The following is a 15,107-nucleotide window of genomic DNA, read 5'->3' as shown; positions in this document are numbered from 1 at the left end:
CAGTGGACACTGGGGGTTTCACCTACAGCACCCATAGAATCCATTCGTGATTGCCAGTGGGTCTGCACCTGATAAATGCTATAAATTATACATCCCTTTTAAGGTCTCCTAAAAACAAAAAAAAAGAATGAATCCTAGTATAACTTACAGACTCGGCGATGCGCAGCACCGCGTGGAGTGTCAGTCCAAACATCTCTTCCCCTTTCAGATACTCTGGGAAAAGGCGAAGCATTCCAGTTTCTCTCCTCATGCGTGCAACAGGCTCCGCAATGCGAATCCAGAGAGCTGAGGTTGATAGAAAATACATTTTAAAAAAAAATGTAGTTCTTGTCAAAACAATAGAGCAAGTACATATGAACAGATAAAGAAAACCTCTCATATATGTGAAACTAAAAAAAAACAAAAAAAAAAACCTACAAAAGATTTGTCAATTTCCTAGTTGGTTTTTGGGAAAGCGAGGGAACAACCCATATGGGAGCTGTAATTACAGACCGATTTCGTAATACCCAGCATGGCCAGAAACCAGAAAAAAAAAAAAACAGACAACCTGATCAAATGAAAGGATTGTTCACAGAACAGACTTAAAGTGGATGTCCGGGTATGGGGCGTTTTTTTTTATAGTGATAGACCCCCACCAATTTTATATACTGATGACCTGACACTCGGACCCTGCACAGATCAGCTGTCCAGCTGTCTTCGGGAACTTGATGTTATGCAGTGGCCCCGTATAATGAATAGCGGTCGTGCTGCAGTACTGCAACTCTGTTACAATTCACTTGAATAGGATCACAGATGCAGTACGGCCGCTATACTGTGACTGGAGCCATCTGCTTCCGGCATGGAGATTCGGTGCCCGGAAGCAGTCAGAACAGCTGATCGGTGCGGGGTCCGGGTGTTGGACCCCACACCGATCAAATACTGATGACATCCTATGGGATAAGTCATCAGTATGAAAAACCGCCCTGTGCCCGGACAACCCCTTTAAGGACTTTGCAGATGACTTAATGGTCAGGGAAAATGCTCGAAAACGATGTCGCTTTGGGGTTAATGGACAAGATTAGCCTCCAGTCTATACACTCTATGACTTCTGTCCCATGGCTATATGAGCAGTATGTGAGAGAGCAGTAGGATTCATGCCGAAAGAGGGATAAAATCTAATCAGATTAAAGCAGGGTAGCCTTAGGTCTGTGTTAGTAAAGCATCTTCTTTGGGCTGAACCTGAAGACAATTTGTCTACTGAACGGCCATGGGCAGATCTGTCAAATCACCTGCATAGCCTTATATTAATACTTTCACACATATCATATTTGTTGTAAAAATGTCAGCAACTGTTCCATACATCTGAATGCAGTTTGTAAAAATCCATGAAAGAACCCCATTCGGATGTAAGGAACAGCTTTTCAGTTGCACAAATGTATGCAACAAGTCAGGTGAACAGACCCTTAAGGTTTAGACTGTGAGGGTATGTGCACACGACCCCTTTTCAGACGTAATGGAGGCGTTTTACACCTCGAATTACGCCTGAAAAGACGGCTCCAATGGGTGCAATGGGTCTTACGATGTTCTGTGCAGACGAGCGGTCATTTTACGCGTCGCTGTCAAAATACGGCGCGTAAAATGACGGCTCGTCAAAAGAAGTGCAGGTCACTTCTTGGGACGTTTTTTGGAGCCGTTTTCTCATAGACTATTGAAAACAGCTACAAAAACGGCCATAAAAAAACGTACCGAAAAAAGACTCTGCGTGTGACATACCCTTAAAGGTGGAGGTGTTCTTTAATCAGCCAGAATTTCTATCTGGCAAATAATTTGAATGTATGATTTCATTTTATGTACAAACTTACCTTGGGGAGAGAAGTCTCTCAGCACCACATCCTCATAGCCATATTCAATAACTTGCACAGTGAATTCTGGCCGACCATTGTTATCACACACCCTACAGCGATAAGTACACCGACGATGACTGTGTCTCATGCTCCAATAAATTCGTGTGGCCTCAAATCCCACGGGATATAAGGCAGTGACACTGTGAAAGTCTTGTATTTGATGAGGCAGAAGCTGACCAATGGCATGAAAAACAAGTCCCCCAACTCTGAACATGTGGATGCGGTCACCACGCTGAATGATACTGGCGATCTGACTGACTTCATCACGTTCAATGTATACTCGTCGGAAGACTGTAAAGCAGCTCAGTTCTTGCTCACTAGGTCCCTTTAACTTGTGCATTGGACAAAGCATAGTCTTATCCTTGAAAAACATGCACTTGGCACGGGCGGCACAGGCAAAGTGATAGACATTTGGGCAGCGTATGCGGTTGCAGCTATTCGTGGCACCTGTTTTCTGGCACAGGGTGCACTTTGTAAGCAACCCACGATGCAGTGCCACTTCTACATTAATCAGTGCACCCCCTTGGGTCTCGTATACCTCTGTAGACCACAAAGCACAGTTAAGGTGAACCCAGAGATCAAGATCCAGGTTGAGAAGTCGTGCAGATCCATCAGTAGCTCCATCGCCTTCCTCATGACAAAAGCAACATTTTCGGAGATCTGGAGGCAAGGTGTCAGGCTTTAGAGTAGTGCCAAGTCTTTCGATTACCTCACACACCTCTTTCTCACAATTACGGGAGTTGATTTTTTGGAACGTGATTAGGATATGCAGTCTCTTCCAACGAACACCTTTCCACTTCTTCATTTTTGGCCGGGATTCTTCCACATTTTCCTCAGAAGGACGTGCCCTTTGCTTAATTTTGGCTGCGTCCATAGATTCATCATTACTAGGTGACTGAGGTGGAGGCAGAGGACATAGTAAAGGAGAAGGAACTGGTTCTGGTTCAGGAGCAGGAGGTTCAACAGGACTAGCAGGCAGAGGTGAAAATGGAGATGGAGGAGGAGAAGTTTCTTCAGGTAACACAGGAAGTTGGCGAACATCCAGATTAGACACATTGTTAATATAACAATGATTTACAGTCTTCTCTACAGCACTCTCCTCCTAGAAAAATACCAGACGACATCAGTTAAAGCTCACGTTCATTATCAAGATTACCATTTTGAATGCGGTCGACACATCACACGAATTTTGGAAGCGCCACTGGGAGAGCAAGCAGTCCTGTATTTTAGACAACATGATGAAGCCTGAAGTCTATCAATTACAGCCCACTCTCCCGACTGCATGCAAGGAAACACCTTGTAACCAGAGCTGCGCTCTAAATGCATGGAGAAAAATTAACTTGGAATTCAAAACCATTTGTGTGGAAAATGAAATATTGTAACAGCAAGGACTTTGCGGTTTTGTCGCGATAAAGCCCCAAAAAAGAAACATAAGACAGAAATCCTCACTTGTGTTATAAGAGTCAGTATGTCCAGCTCATTCTTTAGTGTGTATCCAGGGAGTACCGCATCAAGCTGCTTGAGCCAGTCAGTGCTATTCTCCAGTTTTCCTGGTTGCGATTTGTCCTGGTCACTGGTATCACCTGCAAACACGACGTTTACAATGTCAAAGTTGACCGTAAATTGACAATTTAGGAAATTTTCTGTTCAAGACAGAAGACATACAACACTTGTTTGTAAGGGCCCTTTTACACTGGCCAATTATCGGGCAAATGGGAGGGGAGTGGGTACATAAGGGGCATGTTGATATGAACAACCAATCAGCTCAATGGCAGACAACACAGCCATACCACAAACATCCATACATTCCCGCCTGACTCCTTCCAATCCCGGACAACTATTCCTAGCAAGGTAAGGATGTGACCGCTGTTTCAGGCGTATTCAGCCAGGTCTACTCAAACTTCTAAGGACAGTTCCTATGAATATACCATTTTTTGCTAGAGAGGTGCATATTTATTAATAAGCTGAAGTAAACGTGCAATATTTGGAACCTTCGTTGCCTTAATTGTATAGTTTTAAATGCCGAAAATATAAAATCGTTATCAGCACATCTCCCTGTGTAAACAGGGAGACGTGCTGCAGACATGATAGAAATGTATAGGGATGAGCGAGTGGAGTAACGCGTGCACTTCTCCATACATAGCTCCTTGTGAAAGTAGCAAATGAGCGCCGATCAATGAGCAGTCTCGTTGAACGGCGCTCGTTTAAGCGGCCCACGTCGGGTCGTGTAAGAGTACCCTAAGTTACATATTGCGTCAGGGTTTCGTTCTGGCGTTTTGTCTGAGCTTTACGTCCGAATGGAATCCTGACCGAAACAAACGGAAACCATAGGTTTCCGTTTGCATCCCCACTGATTTCAATGGTGACGGAGCCAATAATTTCTGTTTGTCGACTACGCTATTTATTCCGTCAAAATGACAGAACCCTTGCACAACTGAGAAACGGAATCCATTTGCATCGGATCCGTCACCATTGAAATCATTGGTGATGCAAACGGAAACCTATGGTTTCGGTCAGGGTTCCGTTTGGACGTAAAGCTCCGACGGAACGCCAGAACGGAAACCCTGACGAAGACGTGAACGAAGCCTTAATATAACGTTCTTTTCTGCCTTTATGACAAACACTCTCAAATATCTGCAATTAAGATAACCTTAAGCTTAATATACATACATGTGACCAATATGAACAGTAGTTTTTTTTTTTTATACACTTTAATAAAACTTCCTGCTTTGGGTTTATTGTTCCTTTAAAAGGTTGTCTGCTTTTTAATTATTTATAGAATAGGAAATCATAAATTTTCAAATATGTTTAAGAATACCGTTCTTATAACAGCGTAGTAGTCCCGTCTCTTCACAGTAGGATGGTAGAGCCCCATGTGCAGTCCTGTGTAATGCTAACTAATTAGGACTAAACATGGCGTCAGTCATGTGACCCCCCCCAACAAACCTCTCACGTGACCCCCTAGTATTTAGTTAGCAAAAAGGTTACACGACATACATGTGTTGGGGCCGCAAAGACGACACATCCATGGGTTAAGTGAATGGGACTAATGGTGGAATAAAGATTAACGACTTCTTCACTGTGCATGTATTTAAAACCACTGCCTGTCTCTAGGCGAGGTTGACATGTTGTTAAAGGGGTTTTCCAGGGACACCATTTTTGACCTAACATTCTATGTAACTATTTAATAAAGTTCCTAATATACAGTCTGTATTAAATCTGAAGACTTTCCTTCCTATTCTCCCTACCTCTGCCCTGCCGGAAGTTCTGATTTTCATCTGTGTCTTTTTTCCTCCTGACACCGGCTCGTGTACGAGAGTTATTATACACACAGCCCTGTATCGATACCGCACTGACCTACGTAACGACAGAGGGCTGTTCTTTATTAATTATTCCGTCCCCTCTGTGTCTATTGGCCCCCCACTAGTTCTCTCTTCCCCTAGAGTTTATCCCACCCACCTGCTTTATCTGAGGTGCGGTCACAAAATCCTGTCACCGCACCTCAGACATCCAATGTGATCCCCATCATTGGTGCTGCTATTGAAGTACAAGCAAAGAATGAAAGGCGCGGACATTGAGGCCGGGGACCAATAGGATGCCTCAAAACCCGGGACTTGACAGAAACCCGGGTTTGAGGCATCCTATTGGTCCACAGTCTCTTCAATGCCCGGCTCTTTGATTACGCCTAAATGCCCGTCCCATTTGCCCCTTATTCGTAAAACTCCTCAGTGCTCGTGCGCGCCCTGAGGAAAAAAAAAATGTCCCTGGAAAACCCCTTTAAGTAAAAAAAAAAAAAAATAACAAATTTTAACAGCTGCTCCTACAGACACTGACAGACAAAATGCTGGCATGCTGCTGTAGGGAGAGATACTCTATACTCTTCAGGAAAATACCATTTACCTCTCAAGCCCTGTTTGCTGCGCGGAAAATGCGCCGAAAAACGCCTCCCATTGATTTTAATGGGAGCTGGAGGTGTTTTTTTTCCCATGAGTGGAAAAACACGCTTGTGAGAAAAAGCAGCGTTACGCCCTGCCTTCAGGCATTTTCGTCTCTAACCTCCTATTGACATCAATGGGGGGGCAGATGAAAGTGTTTTTTGCTGCGTTTTTTGCATGAAGAAATTTTCCGCCTGCAAAAAAACTGTGCGAACAGGGCCTTAGGATACCTGAACAGTGTTACCGGATTGCCAGCAGTCACATGATAGTTGGGTGGTGGGTCACATGACTGACGCCATGTTTAGTCCATTCATTTAGGCTGTCAAAAATATTTGAATATCTTTATATGTGTGAACCTAACTTGCTTCACATGGATGGACAGATGTCACTAAAGCTCAAAGATCTGCTGACAAGAGCCTATAGGCGGGATGGCTATTCTATTCTAAGTCTTCAGGTTTATGACTGCATTCAGCTGTTACAAAGGCAACGTGGCAAAACGTGAGGACATTGTATTTCTTATGGCTAAAGATATATGGGGAGTTTGGATATTACCATATATAGAATGTTTATGTGCAAGTATGAGGTTACCACCTACTCTCATTTTCCTATAAATAAAGATGGATCGCCCCCTAGGGCAGAGACTGTTTGAGCACTGACGCTGCGTGTCATGGTCTCTCGCCGGCCACTCTCAGATCCACCATTGAGAGAGCATTCATTCATTTGGAACTCAGACAAATGCAGATAATGTCCAACATTAATGGACAATGTAAATTCTGCAGCGACAAACCCATGGATTCATTACCATGGACTTATCTGTGGGCTGCACCATTTTTATTTTTTTTACATAAAAGCCTACTGCACTGTTATAACAGAGGTATGTATGCAGAATTTTACATACATGTATATTAGAAAACTTTAGGATTCTAGACTATAAATATCAGACAACCCCTTTAATTGTTAAAAAAAAAACAAAAAAAAAAAACACAACCCAATTCCTCCCTCCTGTGCCTGTTGACCCGACCGCCCTGGCATGTAAACATTGCATGAGTTCTTACATCTGTACATGGGCAAACCCCCCTTTCTTACTCTCTGTGCAATGTACCTGCTGCGGGCGGCTCATGTCTTTGCACTTTGCTCTCTCTCTCTCCTAGGTGTCCGCCCTCAGTACATTACAGTCTACAACGATGGCTACTGTACTGGAGCTGTACACACCTAGGAGGGAGAGCAGGACGCATCACAGAATCCATGAAGCTTTGAAAACAGTATCTCCAGACTTCAACACAACTTAAACACTATATAGGGGGGAGAGATGCTGGCCATAAAGATGTAATGAATGTCCACATGTATATCTTTCCTATTACAGACATTTCTTCATTATAAGTTTGACTGCATATTAAATCTGACAAACTTTTAAATGCTTATGAAATGTTACTGAAATAACGACATAAGACATTATAAGCAGGCTAGAAAGTTAATTGCCCAACATTGGACACAATCCCAAGCGACTAACAGAATTTATTGCTAAAATGAATCACATTATCAGATTAGAAAAGGGAGTGCATCATAAAAGAAGAAGAGCCGATGCGAAGTTTGAGAGGATATGGAGACCTCAGATAGACACTCCGGGAATACCTTCACTCCACATTCAAAGATCTATACTAGATGGAAGATAATGTTTGCATCATTATCGTTGGAGTTACACCAATTCATACTGAACTGGGCCTATTATGTCTTATTAATGTACGTATGTATACCTGCTGCCTTTGTATAGGGAGGGAGGGTTAGGGAGGTTATAAGGGAGGGGTGTACTGCTTATGTAAGTCCTTGATTTGTAAAACGGTCAAAAACGTAGATGTTTAAAAAAAAACAAAAAACATGACATTATATGAATTGTCCCTTCTAATAAAATTATAAGTATTAATCCAACATTTCTTTATCTGGGGGACGGAGGATGGCTATCTTCCTGACCCATGCATGCTTTAAAGGGAATGTGTCGCTAGACAAAATATATATATTTTTTTAGTTAAACAGTTAGTGTATAAATGATTAAACATTGTTCTAATTTTTTCACGAGTCAGGAAATATTATAAATTAGATTCTAATTTATAACATTTCCCAGTGCTGGCCACTAGATGGAGCATTGGCATGTGGTAAAGCAACCACATTGCTTTATGCTGGAATATTTGAGAAGACACACTTGCTCTAGTGAGCTCTCAGAATCCCCCCTCCTTTATCCTGGCCAGTGCCGGGAGAAACGAGGGGACTGAACGGTCAAACCTCCTACACTGTGTGTCGCCATTTTTTGCGCGAACACACAGTGTAGTAGGTTTACATACACTAGTAAACACACACTAAAAACACTTACATTCACAGAAATAACTTACCTGCTCCTGCCGCCGCCGCTCCCTCCGGTCCGTCCGCTCCAAGTGCTTGCATTAGAACACAAGTCCGGAAGCCGCGACCGGAAGTAGTAATCTTACTGTCCGGCCGCGGCTTCCGGTCCACAAGAAAATGGTGCCGGACGTCGCTCGGCCGAAGACCTTCAACTTGGACTGTGTGGGAGCGGCGCATGCCGTTCCCACACAGACGGCGTACAGCATAGTGAATGGAACGGGTTCCGTTCGCATTCTCTATGGGGTTGTATGTGCCGTATTTCATGTCTGTATGTGTCGATAATCAACACATACAGAGATTTAAAAAAAATGGCAGCCCCCATAGTGAAGAAAAAGTGCAAAAATAAAAAAAAGTCAACACAAACACACAAATAAATAAAACATTTTTTAATAAAACACTAAAAGCAAATGGATATAAAAAAAAAAAATTTCCGTGACACCCGTCCTTTAAATGTGGGACAATGCGGGCAGATATTGCACTTTGATTGTAATCATGTGTTGTGATCCAAGACTTCTGGCTTATTAACAAACTACTGACACAAACCCATCCTTTGTCTCCTAAAATGCTAATGTGATAGTGGGAACAGGAAGCTTCTTCACCTGGTCTCTGCAGCAGCAAAAAAAGGCCGTACGCCAGACATGGATCACACCTTACCGCAAACCATTTCTAGAAAAAATGTCCCTTCACTTTAGGATGGAAACTGAAGGCTTTACTTCTCTAAAGTTGATCATTTTTTTTTAATACAGTTCTATGCCCTGCCAACCGGATATGATAGTCACCTTTGTACCATCTACCTTGATGGACTTTACAAATCACTTCTTATACATTATATTAACATTAAATGCCAAACTCCTGAAGGTTATTCCTGCAATATATAATATGTTTAAAAATAGTTTGGTTCTTTTATTAACCCGTTAGTAACCGGCCCATCGTGTTTCTACGTCGGTCACTAACGGGCCTTATTCCGATGCCATAGACTTTTTACGTTGCGGCATCGGAATAAGTTTACAGACCAGGGAGATGTCAAATCTCCCTGCTCTCAGATGCTAGAGGCAGCTGAGGGCTGGGAGCGTCCCTGCTCTGCCGTGTGAGATCGATATTAGTATCGTCTCACCCATTTAACCCCTCAGATGCGGTGCTCAATAGCGAGCACCGCATCTGAGTGGTTTTGGAGAGAGGGAGGGAGCTCCCTCTCTCTCCCACCGACACCCGGCGATACGATCGCCAAATGTCTGTGTCTCTAATGGCAGCTGGGGGTCTAATAAAGGCCCCCAGGTCTGCCTGGAGTGAATGCCTGCTAGATCGTGCCGCAGGCATGACCTAGCAGATGCCTGTCCGTGTTAAAGTATTGCAGTGTATTATAAATGCGATCGCAGAATCGCATATTATAGTCCCCTAATGGGACTAGTAAAAAAGTGAAAAAAAAGTTTAATAAAGTTAATTTTAAAAAAAAATGTGAAAAAAAAAATGAAAAACCCAGCTTTTCCCCTTACAAAATGCTTTACTATTAAAAAAACAAAATAAAGTTAAAAAAAAGTTACACATATTTGGTATCGCCGCATCCGTAACGACCCCGACTATAAATCTATTACATTATTTAACCCGCACGGTGAACGGCGTAAAAAATTTTAATAAAAAACTATGGAAAAATTGCTGTTTTCTGTGAATCCTGACTTTAAAAAAATGTGATAAAACGTGATCAAAGTCGCATCTACTCCAAAATGGTACCAATAAAAACTACAAGTCGTCCCGCAAAAAAAAGCCCTCATACAACCGCATCGGCGAAAAAATAAAAAAACTTTACGGCTCTTCAAATATGGAGACACAAAAACAAATAATTTTGAAAAAAAAGCATTTTTACCGTGTAAAAGTAGTAAAACATACAAAATCTATACAAATTTGGTATAGTTGCAATCGTAACAACCCGCTGAATAAAGTTATTGTTATTTATACCACACGGTAAACGGCGTAGATTTAGGACGCAAAAAAGAGTGGCGAAATTTCTGATTTTTTTCTATTCCCCCCCAAAAAAAAGTTCATCAATAAATAATATGTACCTAAAAATGGTGCTATTAAAAAATACAACTTGTCCCGCAAAAAACAAGACCTTATACAGCTATGTCGACGCAAAAATAAAAAGGTTATAGCTCTTGGAATGCGACGATTGAAAAACGTAAAAAATAGCTTGGTCATTAAGGTCCAAAATAGGCTGGTCATTAAGGGGTTAAACAAAAAAAAGTATCAAGCAAATCAAAAAGCATGGACTTGATAAATGTCCTGCACTCACCTTCTGTGGACGGATCCAATGTTTTCTTTATGTCGACACTATTTTTTAGACCACTCTCCGGGAAAAGCACTTCATATGAACTTGGTAACTTGATGTTCAGTAAACCAGCTACTGCAGCAACTACGCCATTCAAATTCTAAAGATGAAAGCAGATGCAAAGGTTAATATAAGTTCATATAAGTATTGTGAGGTATTTAACTTGATGAGCACAGCTTAACATGCCTTTGCTGCTGCAGCAGATACGGTTAACATGACAGACACTTCACTGCCCTTCGTTTTATCCCATGATACGGTTCCTCCTGGAACATTTAAAGTTGTTTTATCACCAGACTCTGGGGATTCTGCAGGTTTCATATCTGGAAATACTGTAACAACAAGTTATTGACCAGAATTAGCGGAAGAATCTTATTTTGCACCAATATTTCACAAAATTAGCAACCAATAAAGAACATATGTCACAAAAAGTCTTCTAAATATAAGCTGGACTATGCCATAAACACAAACACATGTTCTAGACATTAAAGAGAAGTTTTGTGGATTAGACTAAAAGGACTTATTTCATGAAGACAACCCCTGTCCATATGTTGTATTAGGTCATATGTACGTCAGAGGGTGTTCCCTACTCGGGTTCTCCCTCAGGAGCAAGAACAGTCTTGTTCTATTGAACGGTTCCCACTTAGGCAGACCTGGCCTCTCCATGCATTAAATGGACGGCCATTCGTTTGCCTCCGTGTGATGCTAAATTTCTCCTGCAACATCCATACTGGGAAATGTATGGCTAGAAGCCAGGGTTTAGACCCAGACCGTGGCAATCAAGGGGTTGTCCCATCTGAGTAATTATTTCAATATGCCCCATTAGGGACGCTTTAGTGGACTTGGCACAATCATGTATTACTTGGTGACCAAATTATTTGTAATAAAATGAGGGGCCAAAGGGACTCTTCCTGGTGATAACAGATGATCACCATAGGTTAGAGAAGTTGGGCCTGAGGTGATCAGCCGATTCTAATAGAGGGGGGGGGTCATCCATGTGGAATAATTTGTTTAAAGGGGTTTTCCGATACATGCATACACATATATATATATATATATATATATATATATACACACACACACACACACATATACACATATACACACACATAATTTTTTTACCTCTGCACCGCTTATTTTTAATAAAGCCCCCTAAATATAGTTTTTAATTCTTTATCCCCTTCCCTCTTTGGCCACTTTTGACCTGCCTGACAGAGCCTCATTTTTCAAATCTGACATGTTTCCCTTTATGTGGTAATAACTCCAAAATGCTTTTACCTATCCAAGCGATTCTGAGATTGTTTTCTCGTGACACATTGGACTTTATGTTACTGGCAAAATTTGCCCGATACATTCAGTATTTAATTGTGAAAAACACCAAAATTTAGAGAAAAATTGCAAAAATTAGCATTTTTCTCAATTTAAATGTATCTGCTTGTAAGACAGGCAGTTATACCACACAAAAATGTTGCTAACTAACATCCCCCATATGTCTACTTTAGATTGGCATCGTTTTTTGAACATCATTTTATTTTTCTAGGACGTTACAAGGCTTAGAACTTTAGCAGCAATTTCTCACATTTTCAAGAAAATTTAAAAATTATATTTTTACAGGGGCCAGTTCAGTTCTGAAGTGGCTTTGAGGGCCTTATATATTAGAAACCGCCAATAAGTCACCCCATTTTAAAAACTGCACCCCTCAAAGTATTCAAAACAGCATTTAGAAAGTTTCTTAACCCTTTAGACATTGCGCAGGAATTAAAGGAACAGTGTCACCCCAAATTTTTTTTTTATATCAGTTAGATGTTAGTGTTATATTAATAACGTTTATATTTGTGTGTTACTTTTTTTTATTTTTTTACTTTTTCTTCCCTATGGGGGCTGCCATTTTTTTTCCATTTCTGTATGTGTCGATTAACGACACATACAGACATGGAATACGGCAGCTACAGTCCCATAGTAAATGCGAACGGGGCCGGTTCCATCCACTATGGTGTACGCCGTCTGTGTGGGAACGGCGCATGCGCCGCTCCCACACAGTCCAAGTTGAACTGAGCGCCGTCCGGCGCCATTTTCCTGTGGACCGGAAGTCGCGGCCGGACAGTAAGATTACTACTTCCGGTCGCGGCTTCCGGACTTGTGCACTTGGAGCAGCGGCAGCAGACGGAGCGGATGGACCGGAGGGAGCGGCGGCGACTGGAGCAGGTAAGTTATTTCTATGTATGTTCGTGTTTTACTGTGTGTTTACTACGGTATGTAAACCTACTACACTGTGTGTTAGCTCAAAAAATGGCGAGACACAGTGTAGGAGGTTTGACCGTTCAATCCCCTCGTTTCTCCCGGCACTAGCCAGGATAAAAGAGGGGGGGATTCTGAGAGCTCACTAGAGCGAGGGATTTTTTTCCAATTTTGCAGCATAAAGCAATGTGGTTGCTTTACCACATGCAATGCTGCAATTTTGGGAATTGCTCCATCTAGTGACAAGCACTGGGAAATATTATAAATTAGAATCTAATTTATTAATTATAATTTATTTAGGGGTGTAGCAAGCATTTTGACCGGCCAGTTTTTTTGCAAAAAATTTTGGAACTAGGCCATGAAAATGAAAATCTACATTTTTTCAAATAAAATGTAGGTTTAGCTAATTTTTTTTCATTTCCAAAAGAACTAAAGTAGAAAAAGCACCACAACATTTGTAGAGCAATTTCTCCCGAGTAAAACAATACCCCACATGTGGTAATAAACGGTTGTTTGGACACACGCCAGGGCTTAGAATGGAAAGAGCGCCATTTGGCTCTTGGAGCTCAAATTTAGCAGGAATGGTTTGCAGAGGCCATGTCACATTTGCAAAGCCCCTGAGGGGACAAAACAGTGGAAACCCCCAACAAGTGACCCCATTTTGGAAACTACACCCCATGAGGAAATTATCTAGGGGTATAGTGAGCAGTTTGACCCCACAGGTGTTTTACAGAACTTATTGTAAGTAGGCCGTAAAAATGAAAATCTACATTTTTTCAAAGAAAATGTAGGTTTAGGTATTTTTTTTTCATTTCCACAAGGACTGAAGGAGAAAAAGCACCATAACATTTGTAAAGCAACTTCTCCCGGGTAAAACAATACCCCACATGTGGTCACAAACATCTGTTTGGACACACGGTAGGTCTCAGAATGGAAATAGCACCATTTGGATTTTGGAATGGTTTCTGGGCGCCATGTCACATTTGCTGAGCCCCTGTAGTACTAGTACAGTGGAAACACCCCAAAAGTAACTCCATTTGGGAAACTGCACCCCCTGAGGAATCATCTAGGGGTATAGTGAAAATTTTGATCCCAAAGGTTTTTTGCTGAATTAATTAGAATTAAGCCATGAAAATGAAAAATAAATTTTTTTCCCAACAAGATGTAGTTTTAGATCAACATTTTTCATTTTTACAAGGAATAGAGAAGAAAAAGCACCCCAACATTTGTAAAGTAATTTCTTCCGAGTACGGTAACACCCCATATGTGGTTATAATCAGCTGTTTACGTATATGGGAGCATTCAGAAGAAAAGGAGCGGTATTTAACTTTTGGAGCGTAGATTTTGCTGGAATGGTTTGCGGACGCCATGTTGCTTGCATTTGCAAAACCACTGATGTACCAAACAAAAGTGACCCCGTTTTAGAAACTACACCCCTAAAAGGCATTTATCAAGGGGTGTAGTGAGAATTTAGACTCCACAGGTGTTTTTCAGAAATGAATACGCAGTGGATGGTGCAAAGTGAAAATTGCAATTTCTCCACTGATCTGCCCATTCACCGCAAAAGATGTTGTGCCCCTAGAGAATCTTACCCCATAAATTGTTAAGCGGGTTCTCCCGGGTATGGTAATGCCTTACTTGTGGACATAAATTGCTGTTTGGGTACGCTGTAGGGCTAGAAGGGAAAGACCGCCATTTTGAGCATGGATTTTGCTTGGTAATAGTTCTGTTTGAGGTTTTGCTGGTATTTCCGTTTATAAAGTGGGGGCATATGTAATCTGTGAGGAGAACATCAGGGTATATGTAATCTGTGCGGAGTACATCAGGGCATAATAAGAGGGTATAATAATGGGGTAAATAATACAATTATCCATAGATGTGTGTTACGCTGTGAAGCGATCCGTTATGAACAGGCCGGTGTCACACTGATAAACGGTTTTCTTTCTTATCCCCCTTTTGTAACGCTCTGCACCTTTTGGGGACTTTTTCTCCTTCGTAGTTTGGGAAATATTACTGGGAAAGTTTTGCGCTGGTATAATACGGGCGCCCTCGCTTCCAGCTTATGTGCTATGTCCCTTCCCTTTCCTAGTTCCTAAATACTAGGGCCCTGAAACTGAAGGAATGTTCCCCTCCGGCCTGCGCATGGAGATGTTTGTTCATCACCGCATTCCTAGTGCCGTAACTTTTTTGTTTTTCAGTTGATTGAGCGGTGTGCGGGCTTGTTTTTTGCGAGACGGGCTGTAGATTTTATTGGTACCATTTTAGAACACATACGACTTTTTGATCACTTATTATTTCATTTTTTGGTAAAGGAAATTATCAAAAACAAGCAATTCT

At 41.6% G+C, this 15,107-nt stretch overlaps 1 protein-coding gene across 5 annotated transcripts in view; it reads right to left on the bottom strand.

Annotated features, from left to right (window-relative positions):
- Positions 1-15,107, bottom strand: part of KMT2D (lysine methyltransferase 2D) — a 193,794-nt gene that overhangs the window by 6,077 nt on the left and 172,610 nt on the right. For all 5 annotated transcript variants that reach the window (XM_075852187.1, XM_075852188.1, XM_075852189.1 and 2 more), the window contains 5 exons: positions 10,722-10,864; positions 10,500-10,635; positions 3,333-3,466; positions 1,842-2,985; positions 149-285 (listed from right to left, as the gene is read on the bottom strand). In XM_075852187.1, coding sequence (XP_075708302.1) covers positions 149-285; positions 1,842-2,985; positions 3,333-3,466; positions 10,500-10,635; positions 10,722-10,864 — 1,694 coding nt within the window. The remainder of the gene's footprint in view (positions 1-148; positions 286-1,841; positions 2,986-3,332; positions 3,467-10,499; positions 10,636-10,721; positions 10,865-15,107) is intronic.

Source organism: Rhinoderma darwinii, chromosome 2, assembly GCF_050947455.1.
Source record: "Rhinoderma darwinii isolate aRhiDar2 chromosome 2, aRhiDar2.hap1, whole genome shotgun sequence".
Lineage (NCBI taxonomy): Eukaryota > Metazoa > Chordata > Amphibia > Anura > Rhinodermatidae > Rhinoderma > Rhinoderma darwinii.
Note: the sequence above shows the minus strand (reverse complement) of the source record. Positions and strands in the feature narration are given on the sequence as shown.